Below are 24,110 nucleotides of genomic sequence, written 5' to 3' on the forward strand. Positions count from 1 at the left end.
CAGCCTTGTTTCTGGGCCCCTCTGCTGCCTACTCTCCTTCTTCTCTTCTAACTCCTCGGCCACCCCCTCCCAGTCTCCTTACTTCTGCTCAGACCCTCATGTTGGGGTTCCTGGGGCTCCATCCTCACTGTCTGTCCACACTCTCAGCCCCAGTGAGCTCCTGTGTTCCACCTCTTTAAACACCACCATGGTGATCCCACCTCAGCTTTCTCTCCCACCCTGGCCTCTTCCCTCAACTCCAGGCTCATGAGTCATGAAGCCTCTGCTTTCCTGCGTCCAAACCCGAACTCTTGGCTTCTGCCCTCCTTGACCTGTTCAGCTGTCTCTGGTTCTCATATTCTCAGGGAATGCCCCAGCAGCAATGCCATCCTCCACGCCTCCAAGAGCCCAATCTCTATCAGCCTAAAATCCTGCCACCCCCCTCCCCTTCTCCTCCAGCCCCCTGCTCACAGGTGTGCGCGCCTCCCTCCTACAGGGTGAGGACCCCCTGCCAGTCCCCCAGCTGCTGCCCCCGCTTCCTGATGGTCTGTCCTCTAGGCAGGGGCAGTGGCTGCCTTGGTCATGCCAAGCAGGAGGCTGCTGAGTGCTGGGAGCTGCCAGGCTCATCCTGAACAGGGAAGGGCCCATCCACCTCCCAAACCCAGTTTATGCCGTCCTTTGCAATGTCAGGCTCAGGGCCTGGCACCAGCTAAGCTCCCCACCCTTCCCACTGTTAAATGGATAGGAGCAGCGCTAGACCCAGCCTGTTGACTCTGGGCTTCCACCAGGAGACGTGGTTCTGGCCGTAGAAACTATCGGGGCTTGGGAGAGGTGGGGGAAGAGAAAAAGGTGGCACGTTTCTTGCTTGCTCCTGCTGCCAGCCTTGTCCAAATCCCCCCAGCCACCCTAATCCAGCCTGTCTAATGGAACCCAAGCCGGCTCAGGCCCTCGAACGAGGAGCCTGCTAATCCCTGTGGCTGGGAGCTCACCACCTGTCTCCAGGATGCCCTTTGCTCTCTTGGCATCAGAGAGCCAAATCCCGGGCCTCAGATGGGGGTGGTGATAAAAGCGTCTTTTGGCCAAGCCCCCTCACCTTGGCCTCCACGATGAGGTGGGGAGTTAGGTACAGAGAGCGTTGGCACAGTGTGCACCACAGCTCCAGTAGCTGCCTCAGACCCAGAGCCCAAGGAGACTTCATATGCAGCCAGAACAGCCCCGTGGGTTCCATCCGCGCATGCAACAGGGGGAGTGGGAGCTGCAAGGAGAGCCGGCCTCTCCCCTCCTTCTATCCAAGGCCGTGTGGGCTGGTTGTTTCATGCCATTCTGGGTGTGAATCCTGATGCCCACACATGCCAGCTGCATGGCCTTGGGCAAGTCAACTCACTCCTCGAGGGCTGTTTCTCAACTGGAGGGTGTTGTAAGTTCGCTAACACTAAAGGCTTCTCCCTCCTGGTCCCTTCCTGCCCCTTGCTCTTCCTCCTCTTGCTCAGGCCCTCCCAGCTCAGGTAGTCCCTGCCCCCTGCAGGGTTTTGCAAGGAGAAAGCTGGGGAATACCTTAGGCAACTGCAGTCAAGAGCACTGGCAGCCAGGACAGAGAGAGAGAGACAGAAAAGGGGTCAGGGACAGAGAGAGATAATGGCAGGGAGAGACAGGAAGGCACAGAGACAGACAAGATTTCCAAGAAGAGGACAGAGGCAGAAAGCCAGAGACAGACTGAGGAACAGAGACCTAGAAGCAGAAGAAGACTGAGATAGAGAGATGGACAGAGATTATGTATCAGACACAGCGCCAGAGAGACAGCCAGAGAGTCCGAGTCACACGCAAACCAAAGACAGGAAAACAGGAAACAGACCCAGAGATTAGGAGAGGGAGGGGAAGGAGACGCGGGGAGAGCCAGCACCGCCACCCCCCACACTCAGGAGGGGTCTCCACCCTCGGACCGGCCCCTCATCCCTCCCTAGAATCCTTAAATCCTCTCTCGCTCGGGGCCTCGGTGGCATCTGTCACAGACTTGTCCTGAATCCACAGCGGCTGGCGCAGGTGACTGGCTGGGGAGGGAGCCTGGGTGTGCGCTGGGAATGGACCCCGAGGAGGAAGGACCAGGCTGTCGGGAAGTGGCAGGGCTGGAGGGGTGGAGGCAGTGGTCCGGCGGGACCCCGGGCGATAGGGTTCAGCGCCTTTAAGAGAGAGACGGAGGCCTGGGCAGGCCGGCTGAGCTAACTCCCCAGAGCCAAAGTGGAAGGCGCGCCCCGAGCGCCTTCTCCCCAGGACCCCGTGTCCCTCCCCGCGCCCCGAGCCCGCGCTCTCCCTCCCCAGCCCTCAGAGCGTTCCCGCCCCTCTGTCTCCCCGCAGCCCGCTAGACAAGGCGGAGGCGATGGCGCGGCCCGGGAGAGCCCGGGAGCCGCTGCTCGTGGCGCTGCTGCCGCTGTTGTGGTTGGCGCAGGCGGGCCTGGCGCGCGCCGCGGGCTCTGTGCGGCTGGCGGGCGGCCTGACGCTGGGCGGCCTGTTCCCGGTGCACGCGCGGGGCGCGGCGGGCCGGGCGTGCGGGCCGCTGAAGAAGGAGCAGGGCGTGCACCGGCTGGAGGCCATGCTGTACGCGCTGGACCGCGTGAACGCCGACCCCGAGCTGCTGCCCGGCGTGCGCCTGGGCGCGCGGCTGCTGGACACCTGCTCGCGGGACACCTACGCGCTGGAGCAGGCGCTGAGCTTCGTGCAGGCGCTGATCCGCGGCCGCGGCGACGGCGACGAGGTGGGCTTGCGCTGCCCGGGAGGCGTCCCTCCGCTGCGCACCGCGCCCCCCGAGCGCGTCGTGGCCGTCGTGGGCGCCTCGGCCAGCTCCGTCTCCATCATGGTCGCCAACGTGCTGCGCCTGTTTGCGGTGAGGGCCGCGGGGCCGGGCTGGGTGTCCAGCGTCTCCCGTCCTCGCCCTGGGGTGGCCCAAGTCTCACTCCGTTACTTCTTCTGGAAGAGTCTCCGTTTTAATCACTGGAGTTCACACCACACAGTGTCAAAGAAGCCCTGTCAGTGGGGCCTGACGCAGGCCTGAGTCGGATCCAGCCGCCCTTGTCTACCCGGCCCCGCAAGGGCGCCCCTTGCCGGGCAGGTGCCACCTACGCCTCTGGCCGGTTGGCTGCGGAGGGCGGCCTGACTTCAGTCCCCATTTGCCAGCCTGCTCGAGTGCCCTTGTTCTGGGCACACCCCCTCCACCCGCACAAGGTGCTCCTGCCCCCTCGGCCTGCAGAGCGCTCGAGTGACGTTTCAACTTTGAGCTTTATTTGGAGCCCGGGCCCTTCTTCCGGAGCAGCAGCTGGGACGTGTCCCGGGGCTGCTATTGGGGGTGGATAGGCCCGAAAGGTCTGGACCTTCTCTTTTTTGATCATTTAAGTTTATTTTCAAAACGTCTGCCTTGAACCCTCCCTCAAGGGGCGTCTGAGAGCAGGGTGGGGCGTTCCCTTCTGAGCGCTGGTCTCCTGCACCCTGCCCTGCGTAGGTGCCCGGGCTGGCCCTGCGCTGCCCTCAAAGGTAGGGAACTGTCCTGTGAGGGCAGCGTGTTCCTTGCAGTCCTAGGGGCCAGCAGAGTCGGGATTAGGGGGCTTTGGCATACAGGTTTGGGGGTTTGTGGGACAGTTTTTCTGGGGTTCTGTGGCGGGAGGGGCCTGTGAAGGAGGAAGGCCTAGTTTCCATCTGCCCAGGGGAGGAACTTCTCTTTCCCCAGAGCTTCTCTCTCCCGGGAGCAGCGTCTGTGTTTGCTGGCACCAGACAGGCTGTGTGGCCGCCCCGGGGTTTTTCACCCGCCTGTGTGTGTTCCCGGCCCTGCCTAGAGCTCTAGTTTCTGTCTCTGTCCTCTAGGTCGAATGCAGAGACCCCAGACCCCAAGGCCTTCAGGGACCCAGCTGGGTATTCAGGCGGGCAGGACTCTGTGAACCCAGGGCCCGCTGCTGCTAGCTCAGCCCAGACTGAGGTTGTGCTGCCCGGCTAGAAATGCAAACATTAATAAAAACTGTGCAACACACAGCCACAGGCAAGAGGCTGCAATTGCTGGTCTAAAGGAAATGCATTCATTTCCCAGCCACATCACCGTGCTGGCAGGCATTTTAAATTAACTGCCCTCAGGAGGTCCAGGGGGCATGGGAAGGTTGTTCCCAAACTCAAGTGTCCAGGAGGGCTTGAGGACCACAGCATTATTCACTGAGCTGTGGCCACTGGGCCTTTCTCGTCTCCTGTACTCCTCGGTTCTCTCTCTCTCTCTCTTTCTCCTTCTTGTTTCTCTCCACCTGTACCTTCCCTCTTTCTCTCTCCCTGCCACTCCCGGCTTCCTTTTCCTGCTGTCTCTATACTTTCTATCCTGCTTCAAACAACCCTGGAGCAGTCCCCCTCCCTCCTTCCAGAAATTCTCCTCTCTGGCCTTCACACCAGCTCCTGCTATAGCCCCTCTTTACCCTGAAGCCCCGGAGCCCCCTCTTGGCGGCCTTCTCAGCCCTGTGCCTCCGGCTCCACACTCCCCGGTCAGTTCAGCGTCTGATCTCTGCTGTTAATCACCGTAATGCACGCAGAGAAACCCAGTTTCCAACAAACCCATTCTAGGCCAGACACTGCCTTAAATCAAACACCCCCTGGTGCTTCCCTGTCTGCCCTAATCCCTGCTAGGGCTGTCCGCCCCTGCAGACCACCCATTGGTGTGAATCAAGAAACGGTGCTTTCCCCTGGGGCCGACTGGGACAGGCAGATGCAGCTGGATGGGCTGCAGGCCCTCTGCTGGGGGGGTCTTGTTCAGGACACAGCTTGTGCCAGTGTACGTGGCGGTCCTGCCCTCTCCCCTAGTCCGGCGTACCTCCCACATGCACACCATTCACAGAGTTCTCAGGCCCACTCACAAAACACAGACCTCGCGCACAGCTTCTAGCCTTCCCAGGTGGCTGCTCCAGCGGGCCCCAGGTCCCCACCCCAAGCCTTCCATGCCCCATCTGTGTCCCAGGTCCCAGCCCCACACCTTCTGTGCCCCGTCGGTTCCTGAGCCCCTCCTTGCCCTCCCTCTCTCGAGTTACTGACCTCCGTCCCCAGCTCGGCTGTCCCATTCCTGAGCCCCCCTTGCCCTCCCTCTCTCGAGTTACTGACCTCCGTCCACAGCCCGGCTGTCCTTCCCGCCCTCCAGATACCGCAGATCAGCTACGCCTCCACAGCCCCGGAGCTCAGCGACTCCACGCGCTATGACTTCTTCTCCCGGGTGGTGCCGCCCGACTCCTACCAGGCCCAGGCCATGGTGGACATCGTGAGGGCGCTGGGATGGAACTATGTGTCCACGCTGGCCTCTGAGGGCAACTATGGCGAGAGCGGGGTTGAGGCCTTCGTTCAGATCTCCCGAGAGGCTGGTGAGCTGGGGGCTCCGAGGCACCAAGGAGTCTCCATAGTGTGGGCCCGGGGCCCTCGGGTGGGGCAGAAGCAGAAAGATGGGGGGCCTGGGTCCATGGTGGGTCGAGGTTGCCTGGCTGGTGCTCCATGTGGGCAGGGCCTCTTTCTTTTGGACGACTCAGCCCTGCCTCAGGCTTGGCGGACAGATCTCACCCCTGCAGCCCTTCAGTCAGGCTACACAGTCCTATGTAGCAGTGGCCAGGTGGGTGTGTGGGTGGGTGGGACAGAAGCTGACTTTGGCACCCCCAACACCCAGGGGGGGTCTGTATTGCCCAGTCTATCAAGATTCCCAGGGAACCGAAGCCGGGAGAGTTCAACAAGGTGATCAGGAGACTCATGGAGACACCCAACGCCCGGGGCATCATCATCTTTGCCAATGAGGATGACATCAGGTGGGACAGTGGCACAATCACTGGGCTCCTGGGGCTCTCCCTGAGGGTCCCACCCTCCTCTTGCACATCACCACCTTACACACCCTCCCGGCCTCCCTTTCCCCTGCTCCCCGCACCCCCCACCTTCCCTGCTGCTGCCTCTGATTCTGGTGCCCCCAGCGGCAAAGCAGCCTGGTCCGGGGAGATGCCACAAGCCCAGACTGAATAGCACACAGAACGTGTGTCTGTGTTTACAGCTCCTGGGGTGTGGGGAGGGACCTGTGGGCAGATCCCAGTGCAGAAACGGAGCTGTCAGGGAAGGAGCCCAGGGTCCACACAGGCTGCAGGCCCCAGCCCGAGTTCATCTCCAGCCTAGGAGGCTGGGCGTGACGCTGGTGGAGGCATGTGGGGAGGGGGTGGTTTCGAACTGGATTTTCCCCCAAGGAGCCCCTCTGAGCCCCTGTGCAGTGGGTTACAGTGGGCAGAGCAGGTGGGCAGGCCTAGGTCAGAGGAGAGCCCAGGGAAAGTGCCCCAAATGCCCCAAGCCCCGTTTTTCCTGAGCAACAAGGATCTGGTGAGTGATTGTAGAGCAGGGGAGATGGACAGAGTGGGAAGGAATATGGGCCAAGCTGGAGGAGGCTCCCAGGCCCTCCCTCACCCCAGCCCTGCTCCTCCCAGGCGGGTCCTGGAGGCCGCTCGCCAGGCCAACCTGACCGGCCACTTCCTGTGGGTCGGTTCCGACAGCTGGGGAGCCAAGACCTCGCCCATCTTGAGCCTGGAGGACGTGGCCGTCGGGGCCATCACCATCCTGCCCAAAAGGGCCTCCATCGACGGTGAGTCCAGGGGCGCTGCGGCCCCCACCTCAGCGTCTCCCCAGCACCCCCTCTTGGGGACAATCATTTTCTGCATCTGTGTAATTGGTGCTATAATCCAGATCCCTTCTCAGATCCCCGGATCCTATGATTCTGATAATCTATGGACGCGTCCCTCCAAGCAGTGCTTGACTGTGATGGCGTGCGAGGAAAAGGACACTCCACTCACTGGATGGGGAGAAACTGTTGGTTTTTTGTTTGTCTGTTTGTTTGTTTTTGTTTTTTTTAATGAGACGGAGTCTCACTCTGTCACCCAGGCTGGAGTGCAGTGGCCCGATCTCAGCTCACTGCAAGCTCCACCTCCTGAGTTTACGCCATTCTCCTGCCTCAGCCTCCTAGTAGCTGGGACTACAGGCGCCCGCCACCTCGCCTGGCTAGTTTTTTGTATTTTTAGTAGAGACGGGGTTTCATAGTGTTAGCCAGGATGGTCTCGATCTCCTGACCTCATGATCTGCCCACCCCGGCCTCCCAAAGTGCTGGGATTACAGGCGTGAGCCACCGCACCCGGCCGATTTTGTTTTTTAATTTAGTGCCTGTGTTTCTAGTGCTGCCAAAGACACTCTAATCTGAGGGTGAGGGTGGGAGGGAGAGAAACCAAGGATATGGGATATACCATCCTGTTGATCAAAGTGATGAGGCCCTTGCACCCCCAGTCCCACCTGTGGATCTGGATGAATCCAGCAGGAACAGATGGTTCACTTTACAGTAGGCTTGCTCATTTTCCCCAAGGCTGGACTGAGGACACCTTGATGACATGCTTCAGGGCTATTTTATGAAACACAGACCCTGGAAAGGCTGAGCCCTGGCTGCTGGGGCCTCCCAGTCTTAGGGGGGATATACACCAGCACACCTTTTATTTCAGCTACGATGCATTTGGGCGCAGGTGGCAGCCTGGACTGAGAGTGGTTTTAGCGATGAAGGCATCTCCTCACAAGACACAGGGTCTGAGAGGTGGCGACTTTAGGTGTAGGGCAGTGAATGAATGGTGCTCTCAAAGCCCTGGGCTCTGTCCATTCTTTTATTCCACCAAAAGAAGGAGCAGGGATAAAAGTCTTTCAAATGGTGAGGCTCTGAGTTTGCATCAGCATGTAAAGGCTGCCCTGGAACCTCCATTTGGCTCTGAGTCCACCAATCAGAACTTGGTCACCTGGCCACTCCTAGCTGAAAAGTGAGCAAGTGGCAGAGAGACACAGGAGAAACACAGCTGGCTCAGGTCAGCGCCACCCTCCCCTCCTTCCGTCTCTGTAGGATTTGACCAGTACTTCATGACTCGATCCCTGGAGAACAACCGCAGGAACATCTGGTTTGCTGAGTTCTGGGAAGAGAATTTTAACTGCAAACTGACCCGCTCAGGTACCCAGTCAGATGATTCCACCCGCAAATGCACAGGTGAGAGCTACCCAGGGTGGGGAGGGTGGGGAGGGGGAAGGTGGGAGGCCAGGTTGGGTGCATGGCGGCCGGGCACACTTTCTCTGGGCATCCCTAGGACAGGCGAGGAACGCATCGGCCGGGACTCCACCTACGAGCAGGAGGGCAAGGTGCAGTTCGTGATTGATGCCGTGTATGCCATTGCCCATGCCCTCCACAGCATGCACCAGGCGCTCTGCCCTGGGCACACAGGCCTGTGCCCGGCGATGGAACCCACCGATGGGCGGACGCTTCTGCAGTATATTCGAGCTGTCCGCTTCAATGGTGAGTGGGTGCCTGCACCCCTGCAGCAGTGAAGGGCAGCTTGGGGGCTGGATTTGTCTGAGGCCTGGGATGACCTCAGGGTAGAAGGGCTGGGAGAGGCTGAGTGGTCTAATGGGGGCACCCGGGGCTGAGTGCCAAAGACATGAGACAAGTTCCGGTCCCCACGTTTTAACACTGCTCCCTCCCCAGGCTTCAGTGTTCCCTGCGCTGGTTTGCACAGTTGAGATGCTGGGGAGCTTCTCTGATCCCTTCTGCCAGGAACCCTCAGTGGATCACATCACACTCCCCTCCACTGCACAGAGCTTGAGGGCGTCTGGACCCTGGGGGCGCACCTGGGGCACTTACCCAGGGACATGCCACCCACTCAGTCATGCACTAGGCACAGGCGTGGGTCTGACCTGTGCCGTGGCACCAGACTTGGTGTGTGGTCAGGGCTCAAAATTGTCTTTTGAGAAGACCCCAGTGGACTCAAGCTGTGTCCACGATTTGTGGAGAGATGACTTTCTGTTCAGTCACTATCCTTTACACAGTTCTAAACTCCACTCTTCCACTAGGCACTCACTCACCAGCTTCTCTCCCCCATGCTCTCTGCTAATCAAGTCAACTTAACATGACCCCAGAGCAGCTCTGCAGGCGGGTGGAGCAAGCTCGTAAGAAAAATAGAGCTCATTGTTCAAGTCATTCCAATTTCATACTGTCACTCAGACCTCTCTCCATGTCTGAACTCGTCCCCTAGCCTGGACCGTGAAACCTTTTTCATTTTTAATTGTGATAAAATACACATAATATAAAATGTACCACCTTAACCATGTTTAAGTGTAGAGTTCTGTGACATTAAATACATTCAGGCTGGGTGCGGTGGCTCACTCCAGTAATCCCAGCACTTTGGGAGGCCGAGGCAGGTGGATCATTTGAGGTCAGGAGTTTGAGACCAGCCTGGCCAACGTGGTGAAACCCCGTCTCTATTAAAAATACAAAAATTAGCTAGGCATGGTGGCGAGTGCCTGTAATCCACGCTACTTGGGAGGCTGAGACAGGAGAATCGCTTGAACCCAGGAGGCAGAGGTTGCAGTGAGCTGGGATTGTGCCATTGCACTCCAGCCTGGGCAACAGAGTGAGACTGTCTCAAATAAATAAATAAATAAATAAAAATAAATTCACAATGTTATGCAACCATCACCACCACTATCCCCAGAACTCTTCATCTATGAAACCATAACTCTGTACACATTAAACACTTCCCCGTCCCCTCCTTCCGCCAGCACCTGCAACCACCGTTCCACTGCTCCTCTCTATGAATTGTCTGTCCTCGGTACCTCCTGTGGTGGAATCAGACAGTATTTGCCCATGTGTGACTGGCTTGTTTCACTGAGCATCATGTCCTCAAGGTCCATCTATTTTATAGCATGGGTCAGAACTGCCTTCATCCTGAAGGCTGAATCGCATCCCATCGTATGAATGGCCCCATCATGTTCATCCATTCTCTGTCAGTGGACCCTCGGGTTGCTCTCATCTTGTGGCTATGCGAATAATGCTGCTATGAACACGGCTGTACAAGTCTTTCTTTGCCGCCCTGCTTTCTAGTCGTTTGGGTATCTACCCAGGAGTGGAATTGCTGGGTCGTGTGTTTAATTTTTTGAGGAGCCTCCACACTGTTTTCTGCAGCGGCTGCAGCCTTTTCCCATCCACCGTGCACAAGGGTTCCGACTTCTCCGCACACTCAACACACTTGTTATTTTCTGGTTCTTGGACAGAAGCCATCCCAATGGGTGAAGGGGGATTTCCCTGCGGCTTGGATTTGCACGTCCCTCATGAGCAGTGATGCTTGTTAAGCACCTCCTTTCTCCTGCTGGTCCCTGGAGCCTCCCCGGAGACAGCTCTGCTGGGCTGGAGGACCAGCAAGGATGACGGGCTCTCTCTCCAGGCAGCGCAGGAACCCCTGTGATGTTCAACGAAAACGGAGATGCGCCCGGGCGGTACGACATCTTCCAGTACCAGGCCACCAACGGCAGTGCCAGCAGTGGCGGGTACCAGGCGGTGGGACAGTGGGCAGAGACCCTCAGACTGGATGTGAGTGTGCAGACCAAGCCCCGGGTGGGCATGGGCCCAGGATCCCGGAGGCAGAGGCCCCCAGCCTGTGTTTTGTACGTCCCAGGTGGAGGCCCTGCAGTGGTCTGGCGACCCCCACGAGGTGCCCTCGTCTCTGTGCAGCCTCCCCTGTGGGCCAGGGGAGCGGAAGAAGATGGTGAAGGGCGTCCCCTGCTGTTGGCACTGCGAGGCCTGTGACGGGTACCGCTTCCAGGTGGACGAGTTCACGTGCGAGGCCTGTCCTGGGGACATGAGGCCCACGCCCAACCACACCGGCTGCCGCCCCACGCCTGTGGTGCGCCTGAGCTGGTCCTCCCCCTGGGCAGCCCTGCCGCTCCTCCTGGCCGTGCTGGGCATCATGGCCACTACCACAGTGGTGGCCACCTTCATGCGACACAACAACACGCCCATTGTCCGGGCCTCGGGCCGAGAGCTTAGCTACGTCCTCCTCACCGGCATCTTCCTCATCTACGCCATCACCTTCCTCATGGTGGCTGAGCCTGGGGCCGTGGTCTGTGCCACCCGCAGGCTCTTCCTGGGCCTAGGCACGACCCTCAGCTACTCTGCCCTGCTCACCAAGACCAACCGTATCTACCGCATCTTTGAGCAGGGCAAGCGCTCGGTCACACCCCCTCCCTTCATCAGCCCCACCTCGCAGCTGGTCATCACCTTCAGCCTCACCTCCCTGCAGGTGGGTCCGGAGGCTCCCAAGGGCCAGGGCAGGGAGGGGGACTGTCCACAAATTAACAAAGCAGAAAAGGCCAGGCACAGTGGCACACACCTGTAATCCCCGCAATTTGGGAGGCCGAGGTGGGTGAATCACCTGAGTCCAGGAGTTTGAGACCAGCCTGGGCAACATGGCATGATCCTGTCTCTGCGAAAAAATATGAAAATTAGCCGGGTGTGGTGGTGCATGCCTGTAGTCCTAACTACTTGGGAGGCTGAGATAGGAGGATCGCTTTAGCCGGAGAGTTGAAGGTTGCTGTGAGCCGAGATTGCACCACTGCAGTCCAGCTTGGGTGTCAAAGTGAGACCCTGTCTCAAAACAAAAAGAGAAATGCTGTTTTTAGAGTCACTCTTTTCTATTTTAGTTCCTGTGGGCTTTTTTTCTTTCTTTCTTTTTTTTTGAGACAGCGTCTCACTCTGTTGCCCAGGCTGGAGTGCAGTGGCTCGATCTTGGCTCACTGCAAGCTCCGCCTCCTGGGTTTACGCCATTCTCCTGCCTCAGCCTCCCGAGTAGCTGGGACTACAGGTGCCTGCCACCACGCCCGGCTAATTTTTTGGATTTTTAGTAGAGACGGGGTTTCACCGTGTTAGCCAGGATGGTCTTGATCTCCTGACCTCGTGACCCACCCGCCTCAGCCTCCCAAAGTGCTGGGATTACAGGCATGAGCCACCGCGACCAGCCTTTTTTTTTTTTAAGGCCACAGGAAATGGAGCTCCTCCTGTCCTGTGACAGCAGCTAAGTTAGGGCCACCAGCTCCCCTGCTGGGTCCCTGAAGGAGAACAGGGCAGTAAGGTGGGGAGTGTGGGCCTCCAGAGACCTTTCTGTACAACAGTGAAGTTATTTTCATAAATCAAACATGCTCTTCCACAATTTGGCTCACATATGGAAATAGGATGAAGAGCTGTCTGACTGGTTTTCCTGTTTGCACAAGGGAGTCTCTGCTGTCCTGTTCACTGGGGCAGTGTGGATAAGAGGCATAGGGTCCAACATTTTACTGTGGAGTGGAGATCGAATCCCACCCAGTGGCCAGTGTTTCGTGCGGTGTTGTGCATTAAAAAATGGAGCTCCTTTGGGGGATTTTCCTAAGACGGTGAAGTTATTACAGCCTTGGAGACAACTCTTGGAGTCTGGGACGCCCTGGATGTTTTCTGTGCGAAGGGTACGAGAGACAGATGGCTTGGGGAGGGTGACCTGGTGTGACACTGCAGGGCCAGCTGGGTTTCAGGGCCAGGTGGAGGGCGGCCTCAGTGCGAACACCTGCTCACCCATTTGGACACAGCACTGTGCACTCCCAGTGAGCCCCTTCTCTGTTGGTTCCACACACACCACATGCCTCAGGTCATGCAGTTCTCCGTGACTAGGAGGTACTCCCATCTTCTTCCAGATAACAGGGCCTGAGTGTCCCCCGGTCAGGCCCAGGGTCTCCGTGTGCCGCACATCCTGAGAAGGTGCCCACTACGTCCCGGCCTGAGGTGCTCCGTGCTCCCCCACCCCCAGGTGGAGATGCTTAGACCCCGCTGGGGACCCCCAGCTCTCCTCCCCAGCCTCAGTCATCGCTCGCCCCACTTTCCAGATACAAGAGATGTTTTAAAAAACACAAGCCTGCAACTGCACTGGGTGTTTTTGCCATGATTACCACATCATGACGAGATGTGAAGTGACATCTCATTGTGGTTTTAATTTGCCTGCACTTAGTACGAGTGCACCGGGCCTGGGCTTTCCTCTCCGGGGCTCAGCCTGTTCCTGCCCTCTGCTCATTTGCTGTTATTTTGCAGGAGTTTGTTCCGAGTGAGGCGTGCTGGCTCGCTCTCAGCTCCACGGGCTGCGGCATCTGTGGGCCGTTTTGCTTGTTACTGCTGTGCGTCCCTGGACTTGCGTTTTTGTTTCTCATAAGCAACTTTTTTTTTTTTTTTTTTTCCTACCTGGAGCCTTGTTCTAGTAGGAACTTCCAAACTTCTTTTGGAAGGTCCTTTGTTCAGGGGTCTGCTGCCTTTGGGAGAAGCACAAAAAGCTGCTTCTTCTGGGTGGGCAGATGACTGCAAAGCATCCCTTCCGGCAGGCTCACGTGGCCCCGCTCCAGGTGCTCGGCGCGGCACTGGCGTGCAGGCTGGATTCCAGATCCCCGCCCCCAGTCAGGCGCTCTTGTGCAGTGAACAACCTGCACAAACGTGCGGGGCAGCCCTTCCAGGGTCCTGCCTTTATGCAGGTGGCTTCATTCCTGTTCCCAGCTTTCCTTGGCTCGAGGTTGTGTTTCCTGTCATGTGAGGGAATGGTAACTCCACCTCCTCCCTGTGAGGGCCTGCACAGACTCCACTACTCCTCAGCATCAGCTCCCATTCCTGCTCCTCCCCACCGAGAGCTCCTTTGTTTCTCTTGCCTGTGAGGTGCCCTTATTTTGAAGCTCACTACATGTGAGGAGGCTAGCGAGGCGATGTAAGTCCGGCCTCAGTTCCAGAGCTTCCGGCCTCAGCCATCTACCTGGAAGGGGCACAGTCAATGGCATTGGTAATGGCTAGAACGCAGGAAGAGGACACCAAGCTGCCTCTTACGCACACTGCACTGATGTTGCCAACATAAACGGCCAGCACAGCCCTTCTCCACCACTGCCAGGCCACGGGCCTTTGGCTGGGTGGATGGGCCCCTCTTGGGCTGTCCCTTCCTGGGCTGCCATCCCCTCTTCTCCACTGAGTGCTCCTGAGAGGCACCACGAAGAGGGGGAGCACCCCACTCCATAGGCAGAGCCTCAAGGGCATCCCGACCTGCAGGGGCCTCCATCAGGGCTGGAATGGATTTGTCCCTGGAAGGTGCTGTGTCTGATGCAGTGTTGGCTCCTGCAGGTGGTGGGGGTGATAGCATGGCTGGGGGCCCGGCCCCCACACAGCGTGATTGACTATGAGGAGCAGCGCACGGTGGATCCGGAGCAGGCCAGAGGGGTGCTCAAGTGTGACATGTCGGATCTGTCTCTCATCGGCTGCCTGGGCTACAGCCTCCTGCTCATGGTCACGTGCACAGTGTACGCCATCAAGGCCCGCGGCGTGCCCGAGACCTTCAATGAGGCCAAGCCCATCGGCTTCACCATGTACACCACCTGCATCATCTGGCTGGCATTCGTGCCTATCTTCTTTGGTACTGCCCAGTCAGCTGAAAAGGTAATGAGGTCCCCAGGAGGTTGCACTCCCTGTTTCCTGCCTGTCCTGCCGGTTGATTCATTCACGAGCTTAAATGCTTGTTCACGCTTTTGTTTATCCCGTATCCGGCTGCTTGTTCATTCACTCATTCCCTTCTTACTTTGTTCATTCATTCACTTACCCAAGCTTCTAAGCCCTCTTCTTGACTTCCACTTTTTTTTTTTTTTATCATTTTCATTTTTTTGAGAGATGTTGCCTCATTCTGTCACCCAGTTAGCTTGTTTTTTTTTTTTTTTTTAATTCAAGTTCTTCATATGCTTTTTTTTTTTTTTTTGAGACACAGTCTCACTCTGTTACCCAGGCTGGAGTGCAGTGGTGTGATCTCAGCTCACTGTAAGCTCCGCCTCCTGGGCCAAGTGATTCTCCTGCCTCGGCCTCCCGAGTAGCTGGGACTACAGGCGCCGCCACCACGCCTGGGCGATTTTTGTATTTTTAATAGAGACGGCGTTTCACCATATTGGTCAGGTTGGTCTCAAACTCCTGACCTCAGGTGACCCATCTGCCTCGGCCTCCCAAAGTGCTGGGATTACAGGTGTGAGCCACCGCAGCTGGCTTTATAACTGCCAACCCATTAATGTGTCAGCCCGTTGCTGCATCATTTATTCACATACGCAGCAGAACATTTTATGCACCTGTCATTCACTTATTTGCCCATGTGCTTCTCAGTTCACTCTGTGCCCATTTATTCATTTGTATGAATTTGAAACATGCTCTGGCTCCCGCTTCCCCAGGTGTCTCTCTCTGTTAATAACCCCTCCTCACCCCTCCCTCCTGCCCACACCAGAGCTGCACGGAGGCTGCCAGCTCCTCAGGCGCCGGGGCCTCTGCTCATACTGTTGTCCTGGTCCAAGTGCTCATTCCCAGTTCCCCGACTGAAACAGACTCAGCTCCAGTCTGTGTAGTGAGGACTGTGTGGGGCGGGGCAGGGAGAGCAGGGCTGAGTCCCATCTCGCCCCCTCTTCCATGGCCTAGATCTACATTCAGACAACCACACTAACCGTGTCCTTGAGCCTGAGTGCGTCGGTGTCCCTCGGCATGCTCTACGTACCTAAAACCTACGTCATCCTGTTCCACCCGGAGCAGAATGTGCAGAAGCGAAAGCGGAGCCTCAAGGCCACCTCCACGGTGGCAGCCCCACCCAAGGGCGAGGATGCAGAGGACCACAAGTAGCAGGGCAGGCGGGAACGGGACTGCTCGCTGCCTCCCCTTTCTTCCTCTTGCCTCACGGCGGAAGCTATACAGAGCCCAGGTCCACGGTGAACAGTCAGAGGCAGGGAGTGTGCGAAGACCACGCGCTGCATCGGTGGGGCGGGCCTTGAGAAGGAACTGCACCCAGCTCTGCCCTGATTCCAGCATGTGAGCTTCATGCTTCCTCACCACAGACCAGACTCGCTAGCCATGGTGGGAAACAGCCACCGAGAAGGTTCTAGCTCTAGAGAGGAACTAAACTTACTCTCTCATCCGAAGTCCAAAGATGATGATGAAGCCCCGGGCTTTGCCTGGATTGAGGATTTCCTCCTCTCAGTCAAACCCCATAACCTGGGGACTGGGCAGTGTGGAAGAATGTGTAGACCCCAGAATGAAACGTGGGGTTGGAGTGGAGGAGGAGCTGTCTCAGCAAGAGGAGACCTGGGGCTGTGCATCTGGACGGAGGCACGCAGGCCTGGGTAGGATTCCTCTGGCATGGAGGGAGAGACCCCGGCTGAGACCCCTGTGCGCATGGGAAGGGCCTGCAGGGGCGAGGGCGTGAGCTGAGGAATTGGGGTGCACCCCCATGAGATTTCCAATGCCATGGACTTTCCTGCCATCCCCCCGGGACTGGGCAAGGTCAGACTTAGAGTATAGCTGTTTTCCTCCCCTGTGTGTACTCCCTTAAATCACCCCCAAACCTTGGCTGGGCGTGGTGGCGCACACCTGTAATCCCAGCACTTGGGGAGGCCAAGGCAGGTGGATCACCTGAGGTCAGGAGTTCGAGACCAGCCTGGCCAACAGGGTGAAACCCTGTCTTTACTAAAAATACAAAAATTAGCCAGGCGTGATGGTGGGTGCCTGTAATCCCAGCTGCTCGGGAGGCTGAGGCAGGAGAAACACTTGAACCTGGGAGGTGGAGGTTGCAGTGAGCTGAGACGGTACCACTGTGCTCCAGCCTGGGCGACAGAGTGAGAGTGTCTCAAAAAAAAAAAAAAAAAAAAGACCAAACCTACCCCGCAAACCTTCAGAAATTCAGATACTTGTGTGTAGTATGAGTGATGCGATACACGTGTGTAGCATGAGGGATGCGAGGCACGTGTGTAGCGTGAGGGATGCGAGGCACGTGTGTAGCGTGAGGGATGCGAGGCACGTGTGTAGCGTGAGGGATGCGAGGCACGTGTGTAGCGTGAGGGATGCGAGGCACGTGTGTAGCGAGAGTGATGTGAGAACGAGGAGCAGGGTTGCATTTGTGCTGTGTTTGGGTCGGGGATGGGTTTAGGAGCTCCTGGTTGGGAGCAGTGACAGACAGCCATGTCCGTGGTGAAGGTGAATCCCAGGTGGATGGCTCAGGACGGGGATGGAAACTCTTCATTCCCTGTATGTACTAGGAAGGCCCATTTGCAAGCTGAGCACCAGGACTGAGAGGAAGAGGCTTGGACTGCAGATGCACGCGCGTTTGTTTTTCATTGACAGTTTTTACAAAAAGCTTGGTTTAAGTTATGGAATTTTGTGTCCCTGGGAGTAGAATTTAAATTTGTTAAATTGACCACTGTTTAAGATCAATATACATTCTCTAGTATGTGATGTCTGGAGTTAGTTTTGAGGGTGAACCACACTTTATCCAACGTACAAACTTTCCCATACAGCTTCTCTGGTGCGTAGTTGGTTTTGACCTTGGGACTAGGTGTTTCTGCAATTTTTAGGTAAACTTAAAAGCTTCTCCTCTGACAAACATTTTTGTTGCACTGCTGACTCTCCTTCTCCACATCTGTTGTGTTCCTAGGGCTTCTCCGTAGTGCGAACTAGGACGCTTCATTTGTTGCTGAATGCTTCCCAGTCCGCAGGGTTTCTCTCCTGTGCGGGCTCTCTCCTGGGTAATGGGGCGTGTTTTCTTGTCAAAGGCGGTGCCACACTCACGATTGTGTACGGTTCTTCCCCTATGTGAACTCTGAGAGTCAGTGAGCTCTGATCTCCAAGGGAAAGCTTTCCTGCATTTGCTGTTTCCTCAGTGTTTCTCCCACTATGAATTCCTTGGTGTGCAATGAGTTTTGACTTCTAGTTGAAAACTTTTAGACATTGTTTTACATTCCTGTGGTTTTCTCCGCTCTGAACTCTATGATTCAGAATTAGAAGCAGTTATTAGCAAAGGCACTTCCACACTGATTGCGTTGAGGATTTCTCCCCAGTGTGAGGTTTCCAGCGTAGAGTCCTGGCTTCCCACAGAAGACTTTCACGCTCTGCCATGTTCACACCTGCGGCCTCTCTAGGAACTCAGATGCACCACGAGGCCTCTCCCCCTCCCGTGGGCTTTCTCACATTCGGTCTCCTTGCAGGTTATCTCCACAGCATGAGCCATTCTGTGTACAGTGGGGCATCCTCTGTTACTGAAGATGTTATCAGATTTAGTACATTCACAAGGTTTCTCTCCTTCCCGAATTTTCTGAGGTATACAAATAACTGACTTCCACAAGAGGGCTTTTCCACACTCAGTGTGTACATACGGTTTCTGCCTGTGATCATTTCTTTTGTTATTTTATTTTTTCGAGATAGGGTCTTGCTCAGTTTCTTAGGCTGGAGTGCAGTGGCACAATCCTCGGTCACTGTAGTCTCGACCTGGGCTCAAGCGATCCTCCCACCTCAGCCTCCTGAGTAGCTGGTGCACACCACCATAACCAGCTAATTTTTTATTTTTTGTGAGACGATGTCTCACTATGTTGCCCAGGCTGATCTCGAACTTCTGAGCTCAAGCGATCCTCCTGCCTCCACCTCCCAGAGTGCTGGGATTACAAACATGAGCCATCGCACCTAGCCTCTTTGATCATTTCTATGGTGTTCAGTGGAGGCTGACACCTCCCTAAAGATATTCCTTTTTTTTTTTTTTTTTTTTTTTTTGGCATGCATGGGTTTGAATTCTTTGAGGTCTAATCAATTTATTTGGACCCCTGAATAAAGTTTTGTGAGTTTTCTTCTATGTGTGGAATTTATAAGGCATTCTCCCAGTGTGGTTTCTCTTCTGTCGAGTGAGAGGTGACCTGTACCTAAGGTTTTGTCCCATTTGTTGCCCTGGAATTATTTCTCCCAGTATGAATTACATGTTCCAGTGAAAATGGAGTTCTGGGTTGGAGGCTTATTCCATGTTTACACAATTAAAATTGCAGTGGTCCTCTCTGACATGAGAGTTCTAAAGCAGAGTAAGATTAGGTTTTGATGTAAGCTTTATCCACTTATTTATAAGGTCTCACCTGTGGTCCACTGTGTTGAGACTTCTACAGAAGAGCTTCTGTATAGTAACCATATTCTGAGGCTTTCTCACTTGTGTGAATCTTCTGACACATTTATTATCGCTTTGTCACATTTCTTATCCTTTTTGCTCTTTAGAAATTTCCCCTTAATTTATTACATTCATTGCTTACTATAAACAGTCCAGGTAACTGACTTTATTCAATTACTTCGTGTTCAATAAATTTAACTTTTCCCAAAAGTCTGACTTGGGTCTTCGGTTGCTTCTTTATACAGATACTGTTTCATAAAACTTCTTCAAAAATGGAATAAAATGCACAATTCCAGGTGAATCTTCCCACCATTTTATAGAATGAAACTGCTTCACAAATACTCTTTGTTATATTGATACTTTGTTTCTAAATATGAAAAATTCCAAACTGTAAATATTTTCCATCTCTTGGGCTTTGAGGAGGGAAAAACTGCTGTAGTATGGACAGCCAGAGTGGAATACTGATGGTTATTACAAGTAGCTTGGGGGGTTTCAAAAATGACATTCCACCCTGTGGAGAAAAGGCTAAAGAAATGTAAGGGACAGGAACCAAAAAGGAATAAGGCTCTGATAAGAAGAAACTGACCAGTTGGATGGAAGTCCAAAAGGTATTCAAGGGTGTGGAGAAGTAAATTAGTAAAAGGACTGGATTTGGCTGAGTGTGGTGGCTCATGCCTGTAATCCCAGCACTTTGGGAGGCTGAGGTGAGTGGATCACTTGAGGCCAGGAGTTCAAGACCAGCCTGGCCAACATGGTGAAACACCATCTCTACTAAAAACACAAAATTAGCTGGGCATGGTGGAACATGTCTGTAATCGCAGTTACTCGGGGGGGCTGAGGCTGGAGGATCGCTTGAACCCAGGAGACAGAGGTTTCAGTGAGTCAAGATATTGTGTCATTGCACTCCAGCCTGGGCAACAGAGAGAAATTCTGTCTCCAAAAAAAAAAAAAAAAAGAAAAAAGAAAAGAAGACTGGATTTGAAAATTTTAAGCCTCTTCACTTCATTTGTGGATTACTGTTTTACTCTATTTAGGCTGCTAGAAAAGAATACCATAGACTCCATGGCTTCTAAAAACAGACGTTTCTCATAGTTCTGGAGGCTGGGAAGTCCAAGAGCAAGACACCAGGGGACTTGGTGTCTGGTGAGGGCTGCCTCCTTGTTCATAAACAGCACTTCTTTGCTGTGTCCTCACATGGTGGGAGGTGTGAGGGCATCCTGGGGTCTCTTTATAAGGGCTCTAGTGCCATTCCCAAGGGCTCTACTCTCATAACTACCACAGGTCCCATCTCCAAATACCACACATTGGGGGTTAGGATCTCACCATATGAATTTTGGAGCAACAGAAATATTCAGCCTATGGCAATTACTCAGAATACTAACTAGTCTTTCTGCTTCTTGTATCTTTTCCCTTTTATTCATCCTACACAGTAATATAAAAAATCACTGTTCCATGGCACCGTGGTGCTGTGGCCCCATTGCTAGGGTCCCAGCCCTCTCCTGTCACCTCCATCTGGCTGTGATTTATTCTCAAATTTACCTGCAGACTCACATAACAGAAATAGCAGAAAGGGTACATTAGTCTAGGGGAACATGGCCCCAGGCACTGTTCACTCATACAGTCTGCCAGATGAGGTATGATCAGAGCTCTCAAATATTGAATTTACCTGCAGTATCATTTTCCCATTCTGGTCTGCAGACAGGTAAAACTTCCAGGTCACACAGACCGTGTCTTGCCCATGCCCTGTGTGCTTCTTTAAGTCAGCTTTCGCATCGTGACCTTGTACTGTGTCATGGTTAAGGCTTCTTGAGGTCAACTCCAGCTCTGCTGGATGAGTGACCTTGGGCAAGTTACTCATTTCTCCCACAGTCACTGAAAGCCAGAGTCTCCTTAATGCACCCTACAGAGGTGCCCAAATTGCTGGCCCCATAAGCCTACCATTGGTCCTCCCAGTCCTACCAATCGCTACCCACACAGACCCCACTCATTAACCCAGCCCCACAGCTGAGCAGTCCCAGGACCCCATCTCACACGCAGCTAGCCCCTCCTCACTGCCCCCCAGACTGCTGAGTCACTGTTGGTCCCACACGTACCCTTGGGTGCTTACTCTGTGCTAAGCACCTGGGATACATCAGCAGAGAAAATAGACGGGAACTGCTTCCCTCATGGGACTTGCATCCTAGTGGTGGAGACACAAAATAAACAACATACAAAACTAACTAATAAATGACACTGTATGTTAGAGGGTGATGTGCTGTGGACAAAAGAAAACAGCAGAGCAGGGTACAGAGAACGGGGAAGCTGGCGGGGGTGGCTGCAATTCTGAATAGGGCGATCAAGTACAGGCTTCATCTGAAGGAGGTGGGGAGAGAGCCATGGAGGTGTCTGGGGGATGGGCTCCTGCAGGCGGAGTGCCGAGCGCAAGGCCCGGGGCAGGGGTCGGCCTGGTGTTTTGGGGACCCAGCAAAGACAGAGGCATGGAGGAGTGGGTGAGGGAGGGAGACAATGTGAGGAAGGCAGCAGAGTGGAGCAGTCAGGGCTCTCCAGAGAACAGAGCCCAAAGGGTCAAGAGATTAGACGTAGATATAGATTAGATACAGATATACAGAGTTTTGCTTCGAAGGCCTTCAACTGATTGGAAGAGGCCCGCCCAGATTATTGGGGGTAATCTCCTTTACCTAAAGTCAGCTGACTGTAGCGGTCACCCACATCTACAAAACATGCCTTCACAGCGACATCCAGATCAGCGTCTGTTTAAGTAACTGGGTACCACCACAGCCTGGCCAGGTGACACATAAAGCTAACTGTCACCTGAGGCACTGGGGTACGTATACCATGTGTGGCCCTGTAGGCCAAGGCCACTAAAATCATGGACTTCCATGTACTCTGGGTGAGATGAGGAGACACTGGAGGGTTTTAGTAACAGTGAGAGGGTCTGACAAACTAAAAGGACCACTCTGGCTACTGTGTTGACAATGTTTTAGCAACATCTTTTGTACACGTGTCTTTTCAGAGCGTGTTACCTGCAGAATAGTGTAGTGGACACCTTTATTCATGGAAACAACACTTCTTAATCACGCACCCAAGCTGCACTCTTAGAAACATTTTATACACGTGTTTTTAAAAAGGGTTTCACGTGCCGAACAGTTGTGGTCACATTCATTCACGGGAATAATACTATTCTCAAACATGCACCACTAGCGTTCTTAGAAACATCTTTTTTTTTTTTGAGACAGAGTCTTGCTCCATACCCCAGGCTGGAGTGCAGTGGTGTGATCTCAGCTCACTGCAGCCTCCACCTCCCAGGTTCAAGTGATTCTCCTGCCTCAGCCTGCGGCGTAGCCCGGCTAATTTTTGTATTTTTAGTAGAGACAGGGTTTTGCCATGTTGGCCAGGCTGGTCTCCAACTCCTGACCTCAGGTGATCCACCTGCCACGGCCTCCCAAAGTGCTGGGATTACAGGCGTGACCCACTGCACCCGGCCAGAAACATCTTTTGATGTGTCCTTATATTTTGGGAAAATAATAAAAAGGAAGAGAGAGAAGAGGTGAGCAGAAATGTGGCAGCCAGAGTGACCAGTTCCTGAGATCCATGGTGGTACAGCTTTTTGGGTATGGGTTTGGGATCTATCACAAAAGCCTTCACATTTAAAACCCTTCTCTTAACTCTAACGTGATCTTGGACACGCTACTTAAGTCAAAGACTCCTTGTCTGTCAAGTAAGTATGATAATCATATCTAGCTGATAGGTAATCATCCATCCCTACAAACTTGAAGGTTTTTATAGAAATTTCACAGTATAATGTAGGAACAATGCACAGTGCCTGGCTCATAACGAGTGCTCAGTGAACTTCCCTCTCATGCAGTAATGGTAAGTACAAAAACCATTAGAGGCCGGGTGTGGTGGCTCACGCCTCCAATCCCAGCACTTTGGGAGGCCACAGTGGGCAGATCATGAGGTCAGGAGATCGAGACCATCCTGGCTAACACAGAGAAACCACATCTTTACCAAAAATACAAAAAATTAGCTGGGCATGGTGATGGGCACCTGTAATCTCAGCTACTCAGGAGGCTGACGCAGGAGAATAGCTTGAACCCCGGAGGCAGAGGTTGCAGTGAGCCAAGATTGTACCACTGTACTCCAGCCTGGGGACAGAGTGAGACTCTGTCTCCAAAAAAAAAAAACGAACCAAACAAACAAACAAAAGAAAGGCTAAGAGAAGTTCATGACTAAAGAAAACAAACCTAAAAGACAAGAAGGAATATGACCTGCTTCTCAAGGAATGACCATTGATGCGTCCTTTACCTGTCTTATCGCCAGCTTGGATGAATTCTTGTCACAGCTGCGTAACTATACTCCCAAGATCCAGTTTCTCTCTAACTTCAGGCATCCACGTTTTCCTGCCATAGACTCATGTAACAAACCTCTTTCCTAATAACATGTCTTCACCTCACTATCCCGGCCCAACCCCACTGCCTACTTACTAAGTTTAAACTATAACCCTGGGCACAAAAGCCTCCAGGTTTCATTCTCTGCCTATGTATGCACTGATAAAGAAGGGCAGAAGTAATATAACTGCGTAGGATTTTACAAATTCTTCAGTCGGCCGGGCACGGTGGCTCACGCCTGTAATCCCGGCACTTTGGGAGGCCAAGGCAGGCAGATCACGAGGTCAGGAGATCAAGACCATCCTGGCTAACACAGTGAAACCCCGTCTCTACTAAAAACGCAAAAATCAGTCGGGCGTGGTGGCGGCGCCTGTAGTGCCAGCTACTCGGGAGGCTGAGGCAGGAGAATGGCGTGAGCCCAGGAGGCGGAGCTTGCAGTGAGCCAAGATCATGCCACTGCACTACAGCCTGGGCCACAGAGTGAGACTCAGTTTCAAATTGAAAAAAAAAAAAAAAAAAAAAAAAAAAATTCTTCAGTCAACCTCTATTTTTTTAATTAGTAAAGACACTAAAAACTGGAGGATAAAAGGTTTGCTGCTGGACATATTACTGAGATGAATTAGCAATTGAACTTCAGGTGGTTAAATACTTTTTCCAACTTTGGAATTTCTTCTTCACTGCAAGCAAAATTAATTGAGAAAGAAAGAAAAGTAATTGGGAACTTTTCCATTTTTTAATGCTCTGGTAAAATGTACATTATTATAGCAAGTATCTGCATCTTGGAAATTTGAAATATAAAACCCAAAACCAGATAATAGCTTCCTCTGTTTCAAGTGCTACCAAGATCCCCTGCATGAACTAATGGGCCTGTGTGGTCTTTGCTGCTCCCGCTGACAGATGAAAGGAAAGGAAGGCGAGGGGAGGGGAGGGGAAG

General features: G+C 54.0%; 1 protein-coding gene across 1 annotated transcript; it reads left to right on the top strand.

Annotated features, from left to right (window-relative positions):
• Positions 1-1,005: 1,005 nt before the first annotated feature.
• On the top strand, positions 1,006-24,110 carry GRM6 (glutamate metabotropic receptor 6). The gene is made up of 11 exons (XM_073010444.1): positions 1,006-2,019; positions 2,332-2,857; positions 5,132-5,348; positions 5,645-5,780; positions 6,438-6,592; positions 7,880-8,020; positions 8,123-8,323; positions 10,248-10,393; positions 10,479-11,102; positions 13,976-14,287; positions 15,299-24,110. Exons 2-11 carry the CDS (start codon positions 2,354-2,356, stop codon positions 15,494-15,496), a joined length of 2,634 nt encoding a protein of 877 aa, XP_072866545.1. The 5' UTR covers positions 1,006-2,019; positions 2,332-2,353; the 3' UTR covers positions 15,497-24,110.

Source organism: Chlorocebus sabaeus, chromosome 23, assembly GCF_047675955.1.
Source record: "Chlorocebus sabaeus isolate Y175 chromosome 23, mChlSab1.0.hap1, whole genome shotgun sequence".
Classification (NCBI taxonomy): domain Eukaryota; kingdom Metazoa; phylum Chordata; class Mammalia; order Primates; family Cercopithecidae; genus Chlorocebus; species Chlorocebus sabaeus.